This window comes from Oncorhynchus mykiss, chromosome Y (assembly GCF_013265735.2).
Source record: "Oncorhynchus mykiss isolate Arlee chromosome Y, USDA_OmykA_1.1, whole genome shotgun sequence".
Classification (NCBI taxonomy): Eukaryota; Metazoa; Chordata; class Actinopteri; order Salmoniformes; family Salmonidae; genus Oncorhynchus; species Oncorhynchus mykiss.
The window spans coordinates 24938066-24961908 of NC_048593.1; the positions used below are offsets into that span (position 1 = coordinate 24938066).

Here is a 23843-nt window from a genome sequence, read left to right on the forward strand (position 1 = left end):
TTTCTCATTTTCTGCATGTCATTGATCTGCTGGACTGCTGTTTGTACTTATTTTCACTATGCCTGAGGTAGACCTGTATTTTTCTGGTGGATGAAAAGATCCAGAAGAAGATGTGGAAGGATAATCCACACCCCTGAAATCCGCTTTCCCACATCCCCAGTCAAGCTCTATCCTGGAACCCAAGGGAGAAGGTAAAGAGGACGCCCAAGGAACACCTGGAGGTGGGAGCTTCAGGCAGATACCAAAGGGAGAGGAGTGGTCGATGTCCTATGCTCCCAAAGAAGCGACTGGGATTAGTAAAACCATTGTAGACATTTTGATGATATACTCTAAAGCCATAATGTTGGATGCTTTTAGTGCGTATGGACTGGGTGTGCCCTTTTAACATAATCAGACAAAAATCAAAGGGTAGCAATGAAGGGTTATCTGTAGTTCAGTGATGGGCCAGTAGATGGTGGCCATGTATCAATTGTTTTTTAATTGGGTTGCAGATAAGGTTTGAGCTGTGTGCTTGATGGATTCAGCTGGCAGTGAGTGACACACCTCAAACGTGCTGTTTTAGGTGAATCTCAACCCAAAGATTTTTGGGGGGCATTTCCTCTTGAATACATGATGGATTTATGTATTTGCAGGTGAGTTATGAATTACCCATTTAAGTATGTAAGCAACCTTGCATTAAACTTGTTGGTTCGATACCAGCAAACACTTTCCATGGTAGCATGAATAAATTAAATGTTGTAATCCCCAATGCATTCCTATTTTAGTGCAATAATAGAATAGGTTTGAAATGGGAGCTTCTAAGGCTCAGTGTAGAGCTATACATCAGTCACTGTCCACACCAGCTCCTACACTAGTTGGTTTGTGCTGGAAGGGGAGACTTGTACTGTGTGACCCCCTCCTCCTCACTGTGGCATATGCAACATGCTACCCATTTGCCTCATGATGGATCAATGCGACAACTTCAGTGACAACTACAGGTTGTCCTGTATGCTTCTTATGGCCACCCCTCACTCTGTAGCTGGCCACAGTCCATGACAAAACACAACAGATGTAGCCTTCATCCATTTCAAATAATATGATAGGCTAACCCTATAGCTTGAGTAAATTGAATTGTGAAAAAAAAATTACCCCACAAAATTGCAAAGAGAGTTGACGGGGCATGCTGGGACCAGGATGCGGTAGCTCCAAAGCTGTGGCAAATGTATACATAAATGTTTATTTCTACCTGTATTATCATATTTCTAATTTGTTGATTTATTTGTATGTATATATTTGTGGTACTGTATCAGTTTAAATTCAGTGTTATTGGAGTTTCACTCACATAATGATACACCTGGACTCGAGGTTATTTTGGATCCATACATTGTTCCATAAATCATCCTTGTAATGTGGCAATGTAATAAGGCCCCTGCAGCATTCCAAGACAGGAAGGAGAGCTGAATGCCACTTTGAATAACAGTAATACAAATGTAAACTGTACTCCATCTAAACTGTGTTATCTTGTCCCTTCTACATCGCAGGAATTATTTTGGAGATTGCATGTCATCCAACGATTCAAGATAGAAGATCATAGTGATCATATTTTTGTTGTTGTGACCAGTGAAACAAGAAAGAGCCCCTGCTCAATTAGCGCCACACACATCAAAGGCATTGTCATTTTCTTTTCTTCTTTATTGCATGGCTCTCACTTTTGTCATGGCAATGCAACCAACTTGGAGTAATAATCCATACTTTAGCTGAAGTTTCCTTCATATAAAAATCATTACCACACGTGAGGGTGCATAACCAGAATCACCCGAAACCACATTCAACATCGCAGCCCTCTACCGCGATGGGTATTCACGCTCTCTCAAACCCTTTTAATAGCATGGCGGGGAGTGTGACTGCAAAACCAACCTGGATTCAGTGGTAGACGTAACATAGTAAACTTAAAAACGGCACACTCCAATAAATATGATACGTTTCGTACGGTGTTTATTCATTTGTGGATGTCGATGATCAATTTCATATTATATGTTATGAATTGCAATTCGTATATGTTACGAATTGCAATTCATACAATATGTTACAAATTGCAATTCGTACCATATGTTATGAATTTGTAAACATTTGATATGTAGTGGCTAACGCTAACGTTAGCTAGGTGGCTAACATTAGCTAGGTTAGGGTTTAAGGTTAAGGTTCGAAGTAAGGTTAAGGTTTAAGGTTAGGGGAAGGTTTAGCTCACATGCTAAGTATTTACAAAGTAGCTAAAAAGTAGTAGGTAGTTTCTAAAATAGCTAAAAATGCTAAAGTTGTCTTTGATAAGATCCACCCGAAACCACATTCAACATCACAGCAACCTTTTGGTTGCTCAACCTAGTCTCATAGACTAGACATAACACAGTTAAAGTACATCTGGGACACTCAAATTAGTATGTTATGTTTGGTATGGTTACATAACACAGAAAGTTACTTAGGGCAAAAACAAAAGGAAGGTGGTTGTTCAGTGTGGATGGGTGAGCGTATACACAAACGTCTAACAACCCAAAGGTTGCATGTTTGAATCTCATCACGGACAACTTTAGCATTTTAGCTAATAAGCAACTATTTAACAAATCGAATCAATACACATGGTTAGCAGATGTTAATGCCAGTGTAGCGAAATGCTTGTGCTTCTAATTCCAACAGTGCAGTAATATCTAACAAATAATATCTAACAATTGCCAACAACTACCTTAATGCACACAAATCTAAAGGGGTGAATGAAAATATGTACATATAAATATATGGATGAGTGAAGGCCGAGTGGCATAGGCAAGGTGCAGTAGATTATATAAAATACAGTATATACATGTGATATGAGTAAAGTAAGATATGTAAACATTATTACAGTGGCATTATTTAAAGTGGCATTACTAAAACTACTTTTTAGCTACTTTGCAACTACTTAGCATGTTAGCTACATAGAAATGTTAACGGTTAACCGTTAATTGGTTAGCCGCTGAAAATACATTTGACCAGTCATGCTTATCGGTCTATAATTTTGTGTAATTAAATTGGCACTTGTGTATTTTCGTTAGTCAACATTTATTACACATGCACATCATACAGAGCCTAGTTTGACGAGTGGAATAGCCTATTCCTGTCAGACAGCGCGAGAGTAGCTCCTCAAAAAGATTGTAGGCTACTGGAGTGAAACCTGCTTTTGTAAGCCCAGTCATTGAGCAAAAAATAACAATTCTAAATGCAATCACGTGTTGAAAACTTTGGTGGCCACGATTAAAAAGGAGCTATTTTTATTTCTCAATCTCAACTCATAAAGTGTGCCTCCCATTCGCCATTCGGATGCAAAAACAAACCCTGCCTATAGCTTTGCAATGTGAGCTTGAGGCAGTATAATTGTGTGAAACCTGAACGTTTTACTTTACTTCAAATAATCTGGCATGTCTTACCTTGCTTCATCCCGGAAACCCTAGACCCTCTCTAATTCGCATACCGCCCCAACAGATTCACAGGTGACACAATCTCGATCGCACTCCACAATGCAATTTCCAACATGGACAAAAGGAGCACCTATGTGAGAATGCTGTTCATTGACTACAGCTCAGCATTCAACACCATAGTGCCCACAAAGCTCATCACTAAGCTAAGGTTCCTGGGACTAAACACCTACCTCTGCAACTGGATCCTGGACTTCCTGATGGGCCGCCCCCAGGTGGTAAGGTTTATTAACAACACATCCGCCACATTGATCCCTCAGGGGATCACATCCGCCACTGGGACCCCTCAGGGGCAGGCCTGATCACCGACCACGATGAGACAGCATATAGCTGAGGAGGTCAGAGACCTGGCAGTGTGGTGCCAGGACAACAGCCTCTCCCTCAACGTGAGCAAGACAAAGGAGCTGATTGTGGACTATAGGAAAAGGAGTGCCGAACAGGCCCCCATTAACATCGAAGGGGCTGCAATGGAGCGGTCGAGAGTTTCAAGCTCCTTGGTGTCCACATCACCAACAAACTATCACAGTCCAAACACACCAAGACAGTCGTGAAGAGGGCACGACAACACATTTTACCCCTCAAGAGACTGAAAAGGTTTGTCATGGGTCCCCAGATCCTCAAAAAGCTCTACAGCTGCACCATCGAGAACATCCTGACCAGTTGCATCACCGCCTGGTATGGCAACTGCTCGGCATCCAACCGCAAGGTTCTACATAGGGTACTGCGTACGGCTCAGTTCATCACTGGGGCCAAGCTTCCTGCCATCCAAGACCTATATACTAGGCGGTGTCAGAGGAAGGCCCAAAAAATTGTCAAAGACTACAGTCATCCAAATCATAGACTGTCTTCTCTGCTACCACACAGCAAGCGGTACCGGAGCGCCAAATTTAGGTCCAAAAGGCTCCTTAACAGCTTCTACCCCTAAGCCATAAGACTGCTGAATGATTAATCAAATGGCCACCCGGACTATTTACATTGACCCCCCCACATTGTTTTTACACTGCTGCTACTCGCTGTTTATTTCAAAGTCACTTTACCCCTACCTACATGTACAGTACAAATGACCTCGACTAACCTGTATCCCTGCACATTGACATACCCCCTCTGTGGAGCCTCGTTATTGATATTTTATTGTTACTTTATTTTATATTTTACTTTAGTTAATTTGGTAAATATTTTCTTAACTCTATTTCTTGAACTGCGTTGTTGGTTAAGGGCTTGTAAGTAAGCATTTCACAGTAAGGCCTACAGCTGTTGTATTCGGCGCATGTGACAAATAAAATTCAATTTGATTTGGCACTCAGGCCAAAGAGTTCAATCTTGGTTTCATCAGACCAGATATTCTTGTTTCTCATGGTCAGAGTCCTTTAGGTGCCTTTTGGCAAGCGGGCTGTTCTTTGCCTTTTACTGAGCAGTGGCTTCAGTTGGCCACTCAACCTACCATAAAGGCCTGATTGGTGGAGTGCTGCAGAGATGGGTGTCCTTCTGGAAAGTTCTCCCATCTCCACAGAGGAACTCTGGGAGCTTCTTAGTCACCTCCCTGATCAAGGCCCTTGTCCCCTGATTGCTCAGTTTGGCCGGGCGCCCAACTCTAGGAAGAGTCCTTACTTCTTCCATTTAAGAATGCTGGAGGCCACTGTGTTCTTGGGGACCTTCAATGCTGCAGAAATGTTTTGATACCCTTCCCCAGATCTGTGCCTCGTCACAATCTTGTCTCTGAGCTCTACGGACAATTCCTTCGACCTCATGGCCTGGTTTTTGCTCTGACATGCACTGTCAACTGTGGGACTTTATATATACAGCTGTGTGCCTTTCCAAATAATGTCCAATCAATAGAATTTACCACAGGTGGACTTCAATCAAGTTGAAGAAACATCTCACGGATGATCAATGGAAGCAGGATACACCTGAGCTCAATTTCAAGTCCCACAGCAAAGGGTTTGAATTCTTATGTAAATAAGCTATTTCTGTTTCTTATTTTTAATTAATTTTCTAACATTTCTTAAAACCTGTTTTTGCTTTGTCATTATGGGTTATTGTGTGTAGACTGATAAGGAGAAAAAATTCTGATTAAGGCTGTAACGTAACAAAATGTGGAAAAAGTGAAAGGGTCTGAATACTTTCTGAATACACTGTACATATTAAATGGTAAAACAGTATGTAAACATTATTAAAGTGACCAGTGTTCCATTATTAAAGTGACCAGTGTTCAATGTCTATCAACATTGGGCAGAAGCCATTAAGGTGCAGGGTTCAGTAACCGGACGATAGCCGGCAAGTGACAGTGACTAAGTTCAGGGCAGAGTGCAGGGTGGAGGCTGGCTAGTGATGGCTATTTAACAGTCTAATGGCCTTGAGATAGAATCTGTTTTTCAGTCACACAGCGTTGATACACTTGTACTGACCTTCTGTATGATAGCTGGTGAACAGGCAGTGGCTCGGGTGGCTGGGGTCCTCAATGTTCTTCTTGGCCTTCCTGTGACAGCGGGTGCTGTAGATGTCCTAGAGAACAGGCAGTGCGCCCCCGCTGATGTGTTGGGAAGACCGCATCAACCTTTGGAGAGCCCTGCGGTTGCAGACGGTGCAGTTGCCATGCTAGGCGGTGAGGGTCTTAGGGGCCTAGGCAAAAGAAGGTACTGTTGCGCTTCTTCACTACACTGTCTGTGTTGGTGGACCATCTCAGATTGTCAGTGATGTGTACGTCAAGGAGCTTGAAGCATTTCACCTTCTGCACTGCGGCCCCGGCGATGGGGATGCTCCCTCTATTGTCTCCTGAAGTCTTAGGCCTATATCATGGTCACAAGTCATATGAACTAACAGGTTAGAGAGCAAACAACACATTTATCACAACACATATGTTTTGACTTTTTTCTGGCTTGGTATCCCCATGATTTTGCCCACAAACCGCTACTGCCCCTAATCCTTACATTAACCCCTTAACCTAACTCCTAAACTTAACCCTAAACTTAACCCTGAGCCCTTGCCACCTAGCTAACAACAAATTGGAACTTGTAACATATCATACATTTAGCAAATTTGTAACATATTGTAGGTTTAGCAATTTTGTAACATATCATACAATTGTAATTCGTAACATATCTTGCTGAATGTAGTCTCGAATTTACATACAGAATCATTCGAAATGCTTTGAGACCAGGTTGGGTTGCCAGATGTTTGCAGTATATGCCCACCCATCCACCCGACCAACCACCCTACAAATGTAACATATACCACTAATTTGAGTGTACCAGATTTACGTTTACTATGTTACTTGAAGTCTGTGAGACCAGGCTGGTAAAACATCGCAATCCGTACGAAAAAGAGGAGGGAGAAGACAAGGAAGAAACAAGAAACAACATAGAAACGATTTATTGGATCATTTCTAAACGTTTCTTTGTGGGTGTTTGGCATTCTAAGAATGACGAGAACGACGTGATTTTTTTTCTATACATGTTTCTGTTGGAGTTAGTGAAATGTGTTTTCGAGTGCATTGTGGATAGGCTGGATGTTGAGTGGGGCGTCGTAAGAAGGGACATTTGATTTACCATCGTGTTTTACATTGATATGCAATTGTTATATATCAGAGCAGCATAGGACAGTGTATAGAGAAGCTCTGAACAACTAGAAACTCTGGGTTGCTACGCAGAACAACGGAATGTCGCTCTGTAAGCAGTGTCAGAACTGAAAAGATTCCCATAGCTGTTCAAAGTATTTTTTCCGGAGACATCGGTTTTGGACAGCATGCTTGCACAATAGGTTCAAAAGTGAAATTTCGTAGGCTTTAATACACAAGAAAAGAAGAGATTGGGGCACATATTATTATTATACTGTTCAACACCGTTTGGATATGCAAAACCAACTTTGAGAATGAAGAAAAGGAAATGTGTGTTCCCGGTAGTTCACATTGGTCTGTCTGTTTAGAAGGGAATTTACGCATTACATCAACTTTATTCAATTTTTTGTCGTCAATTTATACATGTTTTTGGTCAGAAACTTATCCAAAAGACTGAGCTGGACATATTCTGACTATTCTGCACTGAACATAGTCTATTTGAACCGAGCTGGACAAATTGTGAGCTGGAGCAAATAATAGAAACTTAATCGGAAATCTAAAGTGGAACATTATTTTACCGTATTTATAAAGTTATCAGTTTCACTATTACGTGGAGAAAAATATAACTAATAACATTTTCATTAAGATTTGGATTTCAACACTGGTGGAAGTATTGCTTCCATTGCGCGCTGGAAAAGGCTGAATTTTGCACACTGAGGCGGCTGTCGAATTTGGTTGTGGAACTCTCCCCCCAAGCTGACATGGAGGAGTGGAGGCAATGCGGGCGGTGGTTGATAGACTGCAAGGTTTTGCCCCCAAACCACCGGGTCGTGTGGCCTTCTGCAGCTGTGTTCGACTTGGCACAGGCGCTACGAGACGGAGTGCTCTTGTGCCAGATGTTGCACAACCTGTCACCGGGGTCTGTGGACCTAAAGGAGATCAACTTCAGACCCCAGATGTCCCAGGTATGTCAAGGTCGCGCGGTTTACCGAACGGGCACGCGGGGCACGTGCCCCATGGCCTCCATGGAGGTTGCCCTCCCAGATAGCATATAGCAAAGTGTGTAGAATGGCAGGAAATTAGCTTTAAAACTGCAACGTTTTCGTTCAGCCTCATGACAAAATGTGAACAAAAGCATAAGATGAGCTACAAAACAGTAAAAAAAATCGGTTCTGTGGCAAGAAAAAGTGTAGAATAGCAGGAAATTAGCTTTAAAACTGCAATATTTCTCTTAGCCTCATGAAAACGTGTAGCATAGCATTATACAACTGCATAGGTCAGTGCCCCAGGGATCAATTAGCTATATACACAGCACTAAGGCCTATGTTACTGGCATATCACTGTCATTATTGGTAAATGGTTAACCTGCCTTCCATGCAACTGGTTTTGAAACAGTCTTTGCATGCATAAATAGTTATTCAGAGTGCAATTTGCTCAGTGTTCACATTCAATAATCATGCAACAGTTCCACAGTCCACAGCACAACTGTACAGGAGGAAGTGTTGTACAGTTTTCCACAGTCCACAGCACAACTGTACAGGAGGAAGTGTTGTACAGTTTTCCACAGTCCACAGCACAACTGTACAGGAGGAAGTGTTGTACAGTTTTCCACAGTCCACAGCACAACTGTACAGGAGGATGTGTTGTACAGTTTTGCCCAAATGTGTACTTTCTTGCAATCAATGGGTGTCACTGTTGAGCACTACTGATAGTTCCAGATGTCCTCCACAACCCACAGGGGCCATAATATTGCATTGCATGATGTTTAATTGACTTAAATTATTCTAACATAAGCTACAATTAGAAACATGTAATAATTGCCATGCGAGTGAAAGGTGTGTCTCCAGTGCACCAGCAGCTTTTTATAGTTCAGTGGAACATTTACTAAGGCTTGGTTAGCACATGGCCTCGATAGGCCCGTGGTAATACTGAAGAGGGTATGTGGTCAGATAAACCAAACTATTTGAGAGGTTTTCATTTATTCTGTGACTCAGGTGCAAAGTGGAAGAGACTGGTAGGAGAGTGTTGAGGCAGGAGACTGTTGGTTGGTTTGAAGTTGAGGGGAAACTACCCACTGGGCACAGACCTCAGTTCAGCGTCTAGTTTTGATTTACATTTTGGTTGTTGTCAACCATGTTGAATTCAATTGTTTGGTTGAAATGACATGGAAACCACGTTGTTTCAACCTGTTTTTGCCCAGTGGTTAGGGCATATGGCTTTGTGTCAACACAGTTGAGTGGGCAGAAAGCTCAAGTCAGTTTTGGAATGTGGCTTGCTGCTTAGTTGAGTACTAACCTCAGCATATTAAGCAACTTTTTCATAACACGTGCCCCCCTCACTTCGATGTGATAATGTGTCTGTGTGTGGTGTGCCTCACATCCTCAGAGCTGGTGTCACCCCATATTGTCATCACAGTTCATCCTGGTCCCCCATTCCAAAATGAGGGCGTGCTTAACCACGGCCTTCTGAGGTTTACATAAATGGCTCAGCGGACAGAAACTGGGTTGTGGCATAGATCTATTTTAACTGTGATTCATCTTGATCCCTGTCCTAAAAAAAGACTACTGAACAACTGCCATTCGGTTATGGTGAGAGGTCAGTAAAATGGCCACAGTAAATGGATGATGGGTTCCTATCTGTTGATATTCATTCACTGAAGGAGGTGGGGTTGAATGGCTTTCTTCCCATCCAACTCCATTTTGTTTGAAAAGTGTTTGCCGTTCTCACACCTTTGGCTTGTTTACAGCGTTTATTGTTGCATGCGGCACATGTCTTACCTCATTGTGGTGTCAAGACACCTCAAAAGTGCCATAAAAACGGTTTATGATGGATGGAAATGATACTCTTATTGACATGTTTGGCACACTATGTGGGACCTCTTTGACTCTGTGTGTGTGTTTGTGTGTGATAGCCTAGTCAACCATGTGCTTCTATAGCTAGTGGGTTTCATGATTACAAGGGCTGCATGACACACTTTGATCCTCCCACCAATCCCATGCCACAGCCCAAGTGTGAGGCTGCAGTGAGAGTGGGTGGGAGGGGGGCTCCTCTGTGACAAATTAGGTTAAACAAAATCCTGGCATCAGAACAGAGGGTTGTGATTTATGACATGGAAAAGGTCAGTGTGTGTGCTGTGTGCTCTAATGTAAAGGACACACTAATTTACTGCCTCACTGCCAAATATAGGGGAGGTGAAGGGAGGCCATTATATTTTTGGGCTTTTGACGAAAGATTGATTACTCAACCACTCCAAGTGGTACCTGAGTCTGTCTCTGAACATGACTGTTAGAAATCATCAAAATAAATAAGTGAACCTATTTTCTGTTATGGTGATGAAAATGTAGAGGCAAAGTGATGACAGGGGTGGTGGTGTGTGAGCCTCCTATTATACCCTATGGAAATCTGTTACACTTGTGGAAGATGAACATTTGTACCAATGGTACCAACTGAATAATGCAACGAGTTTGTCATTGTCTGTTTAAACTGTTTGCTAAACCCACAGCCATACTACTCTCATTATCAGGCTTGTCTTGTAACACACACAAAACACTCTCTTTATTTACCCTTGTCCAGTGGTTATACATTCTGTATTTGTGATTTACCCATTCAATGCATACACTTCTGCCCGCTTTGTGCTCTATTGATTCATACGCTCTATTGATTCATACCAAGTCAAGGAATAGCAATTCTTGTGTTTCACTGACCTTGGTTTGAATCTCAACAGAGGAGGCTGCCCTTTTAGACTACTTGTTGTTTTAAGCTACAGTAGGCCTATTCTAAAATCTTTTAAACACACACTCCAGGTTGCCATGTAAAATACATTCTGAGCATTGTGTGTTTGGTGGTGGAGCTGAGATCATGGCAAAGCTTTGTGTATCCTGAATACCTTGCTGTAGGCTCTGTCTGAAGAGAGAGCCTTCTGTGTATTGTTTTTCCTTTTTTTCAACTGGTATTGAGGCAGCTTCGAATGCCTTTGTGATGACTCAGGCGAATGTGTGTGTATGTGTGTTGTACCTGTTTAGACTACATTGCCACTGGCATAGCCCTGGGGATGTGTCTCCGCTTTCCTCTCAGAGCAGCGGGGGTGTCTCTCCATACTCCGCAGGGCTTTAGAGAACACACTGAGGCTTCCACTTCCACTCACATAAATTGAGTTTATTTCTCCCAGTTTAAATACAACAGCTGTGGAGGATGGTGTAAACATCGCTATCCACCATTATTTGTCTGGTCTTTGGTCATTATATTAGATACATTCCTCTTTTGTGTATCTACCACTGTTTAAACTAGACTTTGCATGGTGGATATGGGATATTTAGATATCTTCTCTAGGTAGCGCTGTCAACCACTCATTCTAGTCTTTCCTCATGATTTCCCTGTATACAAACATTAATGTACACCAAATGATGTTACCTCCAAAGCTTTGTCCCTGCAGTCTTTGAAATCCCTGCTTGGGAATTGTTGTGATGGCTGGGATCAAAGGTAAGGATGTGAACTGGAACATAACATGGATAGTTCCAGCCCACCTACCAATTCCAACCTCCCAGCAGCCCTAATGTCTGCTTCCCTTGGGACCACTCTGGTGTGGGGGATGGTGGTTAAACCTCCTTCCCTCTGGGGTAATTTAATCTGTGCGTTTGGTCCACTGTTGCCCCCATGACCCCTCGGCAGCCGGATGCAGGTAATACCACTAATGGACCTCGTTATGAACACTTCCTGGGTCGCACAGCTGTGACTCCACCAGCGAAAGTTAATGGGATTGAAAAGGAGGGAATAGGGGTAGGCTTTATTCTGAGGTTATGACTTGTTCTTTTCAGTCAATGCACGAGTCAGGACAAAAACTCAGCTGATGGAAAGTGTTAATTCGCTACAGGCCAGACCAGGCATCTATGGTCTTCAGTCACAGTTGTGCACAATGCTAAAGTCCTGCATTGAGGCTGCTGGCGCTGGAACATTAATCCGTTCCTTCATTCTTCTCTGGACATTCCTGAGGGACTGCTGTGGTGGTAGTCTGAAAACATGAGCTCACTGGAAATGTGGGGAACTCCACGGAACAGAGCAAGGCTGTCAAAGTGACAAGGAGGGAGGAAAAAAGCAGGTGATGTCATGTCAAGTCTCCATACTGTGTTTCTTACTTGAATAAAGAGCACGTCATTCTCCAGATAAAGCTTTTCTCCATATTGTCAACCATCTCGACATGGAGAAGCTGATTCATGTAAAGGATCCATGCTTTGTTTCTGCTCTCTTGGAATAAGAAAGTGTTATTCACAAAGCAGAGCTTTTCTCAATTTTGTCAGTAAAAAAAAACACCCAGAACAAGTCCAAGGCTCCAACAAAGAGAAATGATTCACTGTGACGCTGCAGAGGACCATCTGACCCGAATCACTAGTGACATGACATCCTACTAAACGCTATACCAGAAAGAGAGCGAGAGAGAGCTGAGGGAGACATACACATGCTTATGGCGAGCATATGGTTTCTAAAGGGATCCATCTGCAGGGTGCTTGTTGTGGGTGATTAGCATGGACGTGCTGGGGAATGAAGCCTGACTGTTTTTTAAGCATGCTCTGTTGGGCAACAGAGAGAGAGAGAGGGAGGGAGAGAGAGAGAGAGATGGGTGGATGGATTGCTGGAGAGAGGGAGAGAAGGGTACAGAGCCGTCTGTGTGGCGGGACAAAACAGATGGCTCAGAGTACCCTCGCCTAAAAGTTCTCTCTTCTTTAATGACACTTTTTCTGATTATGTGTCTTGGACTGACTGACAGGATTCATTGTTGTCAACATTGACAGATATTACTCACTCAGTGTTGAGCTGTTGTTGATCCAGTATTGTTGCCTGCTGGAGCCATGTTTGTTTGTGGCAGTAGATTGATTCTGGCTGCATCATTCGGTGGTGGAGGAGTCTGATAAGGATCTGGATAGTGCTGCAGGGAGAGGAACAGAAGTTCCCTATCTCTTTCTAAACACCTCCTCCTCCTCTCTGGGGGAGAGATAAGCTGCTTCATATTTTCTCTATCTCCATGCCCAAGGAAAAGTATATGATTCACTCCCATGATGCACTGCCTAGTGGTGACTTACTGTAGACTCTATAGACGTGTCTCTGTGTTGCAGGGCCCATGGATTTTTCACCTGTACCATAACATGCTACAAAAGCGGAAATATCTCTTGTAGAGGTCGACCGATTATGATTTTTCAACACCGGTACTGATTATTGGAGGACCAAAAAAAGCCGATACCGTTTGATCTGCCGATTTGTTTTAATTTATTTGTAATAATGACAATTACAACAATACTAAATGAACACTTATTTGAACTTAATATAATACATCAATAAAAATCAATTTAGCCTCAAATAAATAATGAAACATGTTCAATTTGTTTAAATAATGCAAAAACAAAGTGCTGGAGAAGAAAGTAAAAGTGCAATATGTGCCATGTAAAAGAGCTAACGTTTAAGTTCCTTGCTCAGAACATGAGAACATATGAAAGTTGGTGGTTCCTTTTAACATTTAGCATTGCCAGTGTAGCAGTATAGCTTCCGTCCCTCTCCTCGCCCCTACCTGGGCTCAAACCAGGAACACATCGACAACAGCCACCCTCGAAGCAGCTTTACCCATGCAGAGCAAGGGGAACAACTACTCCAAGTCTCAGAGCGAGTGACGTTTGAAACGCTATTAGCGCGCACCCCGCTAACTAGCTAGCCATTTCACATCGGTCACACCAGCCTAATCTTGGGAGTTGATAGGCTTGAAGTCATAAACAGCTCAATGCTTGAAGCACAGCGAAGAGCTGCTGGCTAAACGCACTAAAGTGCTGTTTGAATGAATGCTCACGAGCCTGCTGCTGCCTACCACCGCTCAGACTGCTCTATCAAATATCAAATAATAGACTTAATTATAACATAATAACACGCAGAAATACGAGCCTTAGGTCATTAATATGGTCAAATCCGGAAACTATCATTTCGAAAACAAAATGTTTATTATTTCAGTGAAATACGGAACCGTTCTGTATTTTTTCTAACGGGTGGCATCCCTAAGTCTAAATATTCCTGTTACATTGCACAACCTTCAATGTTATGTCATAATTACGTAAAAGTCTGTCAAATTAGTTCGCAATGAGCCAGGCGGCCCAAACTGTTGCATATACCCTGACTCTGCGTGCAATGAATGCAAGAGAAGTGACAACATTTTGCTTGGTTAATATTGCCTACTAACCTGGATTTCTTTTAGCTAAATATGCAGGTTTAAAAATATATACAGTGTACTTCTGTGTTTTGATTTTAAGAAAGGCATTGGTGTTTACGATTTTTTCGCAAATGCGCTTTTGTTAAATCATCCCCCTGCATTGCATCGATTATATGCAACGCAGGACACGCTAGATAAACTAGTGATATCATCAACCATGTGTTGTTAACTAGTGATTATGATTGATTGGTTGATTGCTTTTTAAGATAAGTTTAATGCTAGCTAACAACTTACCTTGGCTTCTACTGCATTCGCGTAACAGGCAGGCTCCTCGTGGAGTGCAATGAGAGGCAGGTGGTTAGAGCGTTGGACTAGTTAACTGTAAGGTTGCAAAATTGAATCCCGGAGCTGACAAGGTAAAAATCTGTCTTTCTGCCCCTGAACAAGGCAGTTAACTGTTCCTAGGCCGTCATTGAAAATTTCAATTTGTTCTTAACTGACTTGCCTAATTAAATAAAGGTGTAAAAAAAAATCGCCCCCCCAAAAAAAAAAAATTGGCCAAATCGGTGTCCAAAAATACCTCGCTCAATATATTGTAATGAAAACTTGAAATCGGCCCTAATTAATCGGCCATTCCGATTAATCGGTCGACCTCTAATCTCTTGGCTGACTATTGATCACATCACATAATTGGCTGTACAATAGGATGGGCACAGAGGTAGCGTTACCACATTAGACACAATCCCGTAAAAAGCCATTGGGTATTGATCTGCTACACGGCTGACTCTCTTGTTAATCATCCAAACAAAGCGGAACAGCGTGTTGAGGACAGCACTAGAGCAGAAGGAAGGGATCATTTTCTCTCCCCCACATTTAGTCTGTGTGCCGCCATCCCACCAATGGTTTTGTGGTTATCCTTCTTGAAATGGTCTCAAAATAAACATTTACTTTTTCAATATGATCCAAGTGTGTGGCAAAACGAGTCAATATTTTACTAGCCTACTATTATAGTACATTATATCAAAACATGAAATTCCATTCAGTGAATGTCTGTCTTATATTTTATACCTGTGTAATAACTCTTACTGTCTTTATCTATGACTTAATTTCATACTAAAGAGCCAGACTGTAGAGTAGGCCGTCTTCCCACTGAATTCTGGAGCTCTGCCTTTGCCAGTTGCCCCTCACTATAGTGTTAATGTTGATTATGGAAAGGGCTTCTGATTTCCTCTGTCCATTCCACATGCGTATCCGTCATATTTCTGACACCTAGGCAAATCCCCCAAAGGCCATGTTTCGAGTCGGAACAGGCAGATGCAAAGCATCATCCTGGAGGGTGCAGAGCGAACACTGGCCCTGCCAATCCACTGGAGGTTACAGGAAGCCTACTGCTGGAGACACTTTGAATAAAGTTGTGCAAGGTTAGTGAAGAGATCAGCTCATTTGACTGTTTTCAGATAGCTGAGAAGTCAGTTGATATAGCTAATATACCTTTTCAATGATAAATGAAGCGTAGCTGTTATCTGTCAGGACTTTGTCAATTTACCAAAGTGTGGATGATGAAGTTAGTCCGAGTTCTGTGAAAGGTCAAATCTCCTGTGGGTCATTCCAATCCTCTGTTATGGATGAAGTAATCTGTTGAGATGATTGCCCATTGCATTGGATAGCAATATCACTTTCGTTGTGGTTTAGTTGCTGTTTGTTCACCATTCATCAAGTAGCCTCGCTCTGTGTGCACTCATAACCGATCAGTGAGAAAAGGAAGGAATCCTTTGTCTCAGAGAGTAGGCCTATTGACTAAAGCCTTGTTTTCTGTTACAAAGACAGGTTGTTCTGTCCATCCTTGATTGATGATATCTGTAAAACCAATTTCTCAGGAGTGGGCCCGGGCAATGTAACAGCAGGTAAAGCTTGTGCAATCCCATTTCCCATTTAAAAAGGTGAAGAAAAAGATAAATCTGCCACCAGTTTGGCGTTAGCATAATGAAAGCGATGGAGTGTGAAGGGAGGAGAACTAAACAATTTAGAATTAATGCTGGAAGTGCCTGCCTGGGAAAACAAAGGCAGAAGAACCATGAGAGAGAAAAGAGAGGTGGAGGGAGGCTGATTGAGAGGAAGTTTTAGTGGCTTTCTCCGGTGAAATCGAGCATGTCCCTCCGTTTGACCTTCAGTGATCATCTGGCCCTCCACATGTACTTTCCCTCCATTAGCAGAAAAAAAGATTTACCTTAACTACACCAGCCCCGTTCCACAACTTAGATTTACAGACACCATGGTGGCCTCTTGGGACAAGAAAGTTTGACTCAATCTGCCGAGATTCCCTATGACTATAAGCAGTCTTTTCACTTTACAACACAGATTGACTTTGACTGACATTTAGCCACAGTGCATTACTTGCATGATGCAACTATTTTAATGTCTACTGAGCTGTGGGACTTTGTAATCATAGATATGATCTCATTTGACCTATAAATATCCTGATATTTCAATGCTTTTAATTTCAAAGTTGTAGCCCTTAGCCAAGTCTGTTTCAGTTGTCGGCTTCGTCTTGTCTGTCATATTCTGATCACAGTCCCTTTGTGGTGCATTCGTATGGTGTTTTCCTCAGTCATTTTTCAGTGTTTTCCTTTGCAAAAGAGGTCCTTTGCATCCCACTTCCTGCTCAGTACTGAGGGAGAGTTGTGTAATCCCCTCCCCCTCTGCTTCTCTGCGCTGAGCCAGACAACAAGAAACATCTGGACAGAGAACAGAGAGTTTAGAACGCACCCATCCCCACCTTCGTGGAGCTCAACAATGCACTGGTTCAACAATGCACTGGTTCAACAATGCGCTGCTTGGACTGTGGACACCCCCTGCCTCTCCAGCCAAACCCTCTGTACACTGCATTCTTAGCTTGACTTTGCTAGTTTTGTTCAAACGTATAGGTGAAAGAGGAAACCTTTAGTCAGTGTTTGCTGTGTGTACTTGTTATGAGTTGTATGTATCTGTGTTTCGGACATGCTATTATTTTGTTCTCCCATATGCATCAGTGTGAATGTTGTTGACTCAGGCTATGTGAGCAGGTTGTTTTCTGGCAGGCTCACAATCCAATCCGTCTTTTGGATTGTAGTCTCAGTGACAAGTGAGTCTAACAACAACGGATTCTCGAGAATATTTACAAACCCCTTTCCATTGTCCTGGTGGATACGTGCAATTAGTTCCGTGTTCTTGTGTTCCTGGTGTCTCCCCTTCAAGCAGTTAAGTGAGTGGGCAGATGCCATCATCTCCAGTGCCATTAATCCAACCACCAACATGCACTGCCAAGGACCATAGCAGTAGGAGGATCTGTTAAACAGAAACAAAAGCTCAAAAGTCAGTGTAGAGAGTGGTTGACCAGCTCCCTGTTTAGATCCTGCAAGGCCACACAGTGCTCCTGTTGAGAAGGAACAAGGAGCTTTGCGTTTCAGAGAAGAGGTCCAATACTGTTGTTACGTAACAATTTTTTACAATGGTGAGCACAGCACACGTGGGTATGCAGGTACACTAGTACCAGCCAAAATTAGAGCCATGTGAAACTGAGAGGGGTACAGTACAGTACTTCTGCTTTTACAATATTTTTTTTATACGTGTTCACTCAGCCATGTCTCTTTCCACCCATGCTGAAATATTTCCCTTTTTTTGTGCTGAGCTCATGTTGCAGAGGTTTTTCTCAGGGCAGGTGCTCGTTGGAAGCTCTTGTGAAGTATTAAGAAACTGCAGTCGAGTGCAGCAGATCATTTTCCGCCCAGCAGTCATACCGCAAATTATTGAACGTGTTGTCTTATTCGCAAGAGAGTAGTCTTCAGGGATGCGGTTAGACTCACAGTTTTGGCCATTGTGTTGAGAGAACAAAGCCGTTTTAGTTCCTGCATTTAAACCTGCCTCAGGACAGCACAACGGAACAGAAGAGTCACTCTTGTATTTTTTCTCCCATAGCCAGGTCCTCTGTGACACATTGCTCAGTATGTAATCTTTTCTCGACAGAAAACGTTTTCTTGTTAAGATGATTTATTTCCTCATGATTCTGCTGTCCTCCCAAGTTACTGTAATGTTTATTCTTCTCCTTGTAAGACACACTTCGGTTCTATCTCACTGGGTTCATCTTTTTGAGGTATGTTGTCAAATGTTTGTGTTTTCCCTGTAAGCCTGTAAGTCTGTAGACCGATGACTACCGCACAGACCACAGACGACTAAACGTAGCAGAACGGTGTCATGTGTTTCACTGGTGGTCTAATGGGAGGCTTGTCCTTTCAATAAACTTGTTTTACAAGGTCGTGTGTGTGGTGGTGGTGGTGGTGGTGGTGGTGGTGGTGGGTAAACTTTGTGTGATGTTCACATGAAGGGTTTGAATCCAAAATGCAATAAACAACAATTGTTAACATTTGCATTTTTTCATCTGAAATAAATGCTAATGGTTCCCTTTCTATGTGTATGAATTGTGTGTGTTCTCATACTGTTGAAACATTTAATATAGGTTTGCTTTAGAATGTGTTTTTTTGCTAAACGAGATATACTTTGTTTCATACCAAAACGCGTTATATCCATCATGCTGTGGGGATGTTTTTCAGCATCAGGGACTGGGAGACTAGTCAGGATCGAGGAAAAGATGAACGGAGCAAAGTACAGAGAGACCCTTGAAGAAAACTTGCTCATGACCTCAGACTGGGGCCAAGGTTCACCTTCCAACAGGACAATGACCCTAAGCACACAGCCAAGACAACACAGGAGTGGCTTCAAGACAAGTCTTTGAATGTCCTTGAGTGGCCCAGCCAGAGCCCGGACTTGAAAATGGTTGAACAGAGAAGAGAAGAATGGGGTTGTGTCAAGCTTGTAGCATCATACCCAAGAAGACTCAAGGCTGTAATCGCAAAGATGTATAAAAAAATGTTTTTGCTTTGTCATTATGGGATGTTGTGTGTAGATTGATGAGGGGAAAAAACAATTTAATAATTTTTAGAATAAGGCTGTAACGTTACAAAATATGGAAAAGGTCAAGGGGTCTTTTCCGAATGCACTGAATAACACTGTGCTTCTATGGCTATATGCACCATGCCACTGCTCAGACCGCTCATATTCCAGTGCCTTTATCACAGTCAACACATATTTGAGCATTTATTAGATTTAAAAGTTAATACATATATCTCAGTCTGGCAAAGTGTGTAGAATAGCATGAGATTAGCTATAAAACTGCACATTTTCCTCTCAGCCCCAAGGCAAAATGTGTAGAATTGCAGGAAATTTGTTTTAAAACAGCGCATTTTTCTGTCAGCCTCATGGAATTAGGTTTAATACTGCACATTTTTCTCTTTGCCCCATGGCAAAATGTGCAGAATTGCTGGAATTTACCCATTATTAAATGTTTTGGGCCCACCCAAATTTCTGCAGGCCCACCCACCAACAAATGTCTGGCTACGCTACTTCAATGTCCTTATTATTCCTTAAATCCTTCCCTAAAATGTATATAATCAAACAAAATAAGCTTTCCTCGCTTCATCCTATTAAAACCTGTAAAACACGTAAAGTTGCTTAAATGTCCAAAAAGAAAACACACGTTGTATGTACACTGTTCACCCTCTGCATACATTAAACCGGCTATGTGATATTTGCACAATATAGTTGAAACAAATGGATTATTTTAATATTTATTTAGTCATGAATCACAATTTTATTACATGTAACTGTCTAAAACCCAATTCGTTTTCTATTGGAGCTCTGTTGTTTGGAGTGATTATATAGCATTTTGCCACAAAATCTCATTATTTGTCTCTAAAATAAAATGACCTTGCAATATATTTCAAACAAAATCATGGCTGTTTTTTCACTAGCCCATGTCATGGTAAGATGAAAAAATATTAACTCCATCTCTTTCACATCATGTGTTTTTAATTCATGTCAATTTACCAACAGTTCTTAAAATGGAGCTATCCCATTTTGGATTGAAACTCGTCATATACATCTTAATTCACACTCCCCTTTTGTTTGGATGTGTGTGAGAGGGAGAGAGAGACCCCTTCCTCCAACCTCCACTCTGGCTCCCTTACCCCGCACTACTGCTCTCTTATTCCACAATCCTGTGGCCCGTCTCTTCTTCTGTATTGGTTGACCTTGAGTGTGGAGTATACTGGGGGAGTCTGGGATAGCGTTTGCCCTGACCGCCACCTCCAGACGGCGTCCTGAGATGATGAACTGCGTGGTCTGGACACATTCATGTTCTCACCATACACTTCATCTCTCTCTGAGACCTCACCAAGACCCTCAACAGCACATCCATACAGAGAGAAAGTCAAAACGGAGTGGGTGAATGAGGACTTTAAGGGAATGGAAAAGCATGAGTGAAATGGTGTTTCTTGGAACGGATATTGTAAGATGGAGGGAAGATGGAAGGGGTTGTGAGAGAAAGTGGCTGGGAGTATGGACCTAGTTTAAGATCACTTTATTGGTCAATTGCACACAAGGTCCAACTGAAATTTGACTTCCGCTTTTAACCTAACCCCTCTGAAAGACGAACTTACATATGCAGGTGTGGCAGCCCGGGGAGCTGTTGTTGTCGGGGTTTAAGTGTCTTACTCAAGGGCACAACGACAGGCAATGGCATCTAGGATTTGCTGGCTTGCCTCTCTAACCGGTTGCTGGATCGCTTCACTAACCACTAGGCTACTTGCCACCCCTCCTAATGCCTCCTAAGGAAGTAGGAGCTTTGGACACAAATAGTGTGTGCATGTCAGAAAAAGGAAGAGCTTTTGTGGAGTGAGCTGTGTGTGTTTGTTTGAGGTAGAACGAAAGAGGTAGTACACGAGGAAGTTTGAGGGAGAAAAAAGACTCATAGTGAGCGAGGCTTCGTTAATGGCAGTGTGCTCTATTGTCTGAAGCTTTTGGCTCATCACACATTCTCTCTCTGGCACATGTAAATGAGCAGTTGGCACTCCAATATTAATGTCACATTTGTTGCTCAGTAAGGCATCAGATGCATTGTGTGGCTGTTGGATATTTAATAGTGTTTGTTTAAATGCCAAGCACAAATGACATTAGGAGGTGTGACTATTGAAAACATTACTACATATACTACACAAAATGAGCTAAACTTTGACTCAGATGAATGGTCAGACCGGGCTGATAATGGCTGGCATGGGAACTGGCACCGATGGTATATTCTCCCTGCTGAAATTCCATTTGTGCCTAATCATAGAAGAAACCTTTTTAAAACCCCCAGCATCATTTACTGTAGATTTGATTAAGGACCGAAATCCAGCTTAGCACCTTATGCTAAACAAACCCCTAACTCCGAATAGCCTAATGAAGTTTTGTGAAAATGAAATGAACACCCCTTGTGTTTAGGTTGTAGTGTAGCACTATTTTCTCTCGAACGGTCCACTTATACTAACCTATTTTAAACAGCAAGAATCTGCCGTGTCAGTGAACATAATCATTCCACATTCCTCTGTAGCGTTGGCTTGTTCACTTGTGTATCGATGCATGTAGCATATGTGTTACAAAACACATTTGTATGTGTGTGTATGTATGTACGGTATGTTTTTATGCCTGTGTGTGTACGTGTTGCCTTCACGTGGCAGCTGGTTGTCCTGGGGGGTTTCTGAGGGGTGGGTGGGGGAAGACTAGTGCGGTTGTCACCCCACATCTCTGACACAACTGCAGGAGTTTGTGGTAGGCAGCAGGGGGACACCCCTTCCTTCGAGAAAGAGCTCCACCAAACCTGACAGCCAGATGTTAGAGGCCTTCGGCCTCTTGCACCCCTGCCATCACCCCTGTCTTTTCCGCTTCCGCAAAGATGAATTAAAACTTGCCTGGTTCTTATCATCGTGAACGTCTGAAACAAAGCGGCAGCATCTGCAGCACCTTAGTGGAAATTAAGGATGCCATAAAATACTTTCCTTCATTGTGAGAGCCCAGGAGGGTCTCGTTTTATATTGATGTTCAAATCTAATTCATCAATTCAAATGTATTTGTCACATGTCAACTACAACAGGTGTTGACTTTAAAAGGCATACTTAAGAGCCCATTCCCAACAGAATTAAAAAGTAAGAAAAATGTGCACACAAAAAAGGTCATTTTAACACAATACAATAACGAGGCTATATACAAATAGTACCGGTACCAAGTCAATGTCCAGGGGTATGCGATAAACTCAAAAAAAGAAACGTCCCTTTTTCAGGACCCTATCCTTCAAAGATAATTCGTAAAAATCCAAATAATAAGTGTTTAAACACAGTTTCCCATGCGTGTTCAATGAACCATAAACAATTAATGACCATGCACCTGTGGAATGGTCTAAACTACCAGCTTATAGACGGTCACAGTTATGAAAATATTAGGACACTAAAGAGGCCTTTCTACTGACCATTGAAAACACCAATAGAAAGATGCCCAGGATCCCTGCTCATCTGCGTGAACGTGCCTTAGGCATGCTGCAAGGAGGCATGAGGACTGCAGATGTGGCCAGGGCAATAAATTGCAATGTCCGTACTGTGAGACGCCTAAGACAGTGCTACAGGGAGACAGGACGGACAGCTGATTGTCCTCGCAGCGGCAGACCACGTTTAACAACACCTGCACAGGATCAGTACATCCGAACATCACACCTGCGGGACAGGTACAGGATGGAAACAACAACTGCCCGAGTTACACCAGGAACGCACAATCCCTCCATCGGTGCTCAGACTGTCCACAATAGGCTGAGAGAGGCTAGACTGAGGGCTTGTAGGCCTGTTGTAAGGCAGGTCCTCACCAGACATCACCGGCAACAACGTCGCCTATGGGCACAAACCCACAGTCGCTGGACCAGACAGGACTGGCAAAAAGTGCTCTTCACTGATGAGTCGCGGTTGTCTCACCAGGGGTGATGGTCGGATTTGCGTTTATCGATGAAGGAATGAGCGTTACACCGAGGCCTGTACTCTGGAGCGGGACCGATTTGGAAGTGGAGGGTCCGTCATGGTCTGGGGCGATGTGTCACAGCATCATCAGACTGAGCTTGTTGTCATTGCAGGCAGTCTCAACGTTGTGTGTTACAGGGAAGACATCCTTCTCCCTCATGTGGTACCCTTCTTGCAGGCTCATCCTGACATGACCCTCCACCATGACAATGCCACCAGCCATACTGCTCGTTCTGTGCGTGATTTCCTGCAAGACAGGAATGTCAGTGTTCTGCCATGGCCAGCGAAGAGCCCGGATCTCAATCCCATTGAGCACGTCTGGGACCTGTTGGATTGGAGGGTGAGGGCTAGGGCCATTCCAACCCAGAAATGTCTGGGAACTTGCATGTGCCTGGGTGGAAGAGTGGGGTGAAATCCCACAGCAAGAACTGGCAAATCTGGTGCAGTCCATGAAGAGGAAATGCACTGCAGTACTTAATGCAGCTGGTGGCCACACCAGATACTGACTGTTACTTTTTTTACCCCCCCCCCCCCTTTTTCAGGGACACATTCCATTTCTGTTAGTCACATGTCTGTGGAACTTGTTCAGTTTATGTCTTAGTTGTTGAGCCTTGTTATGGTCATACAAATATTTACACATGTTAAGTTTGATGAAAATAAACACAGTTGACAGTGAGAGGACTTTTCTTTTTTTGCTGATTTTAATTGAGGTGATA

At 42.7% G+C, this 23843-nt stretch overlaps 1 protein-coding gene across 18 annotated transcripts in view; it reads left to right on the forward strand.

Moving 5' to 3' along the window:
* The first annotated feature begins 6759 nt into the window (after nucleotides 1-6759).
* The window catches only part of LOC110509866 (guanine nucleotide exchange factor VAV2), a 258012-nt gene continuing 240928 nt past the window's right edge, over nucleotides 6760-23843 (forward strand). For 8 of the 18 annotated variants that reach the window (XR_002471498.2, XM_021591037.2, XM_036968161.1 and 5 more), the window contains exon 1: nucleotides 6761-8000. Coding sequence is in view for 9 of the 18 variants with exons in the window: in XM_021591037.2 (XP_021446712.1) it covers nucleotides 7797-8000 (204 nt within the window). In the remaining 9 variants the exon portion in view is untranslated. Of the gene's footprint in view, nucleotides 8001-23843 lie in introns of all 18 variants that reach the window. The other 10 variants (XR_002471495.2, XR_002471497.2, XR_002471499.2 and 7 more) reach the window with 3 other exon arrangements.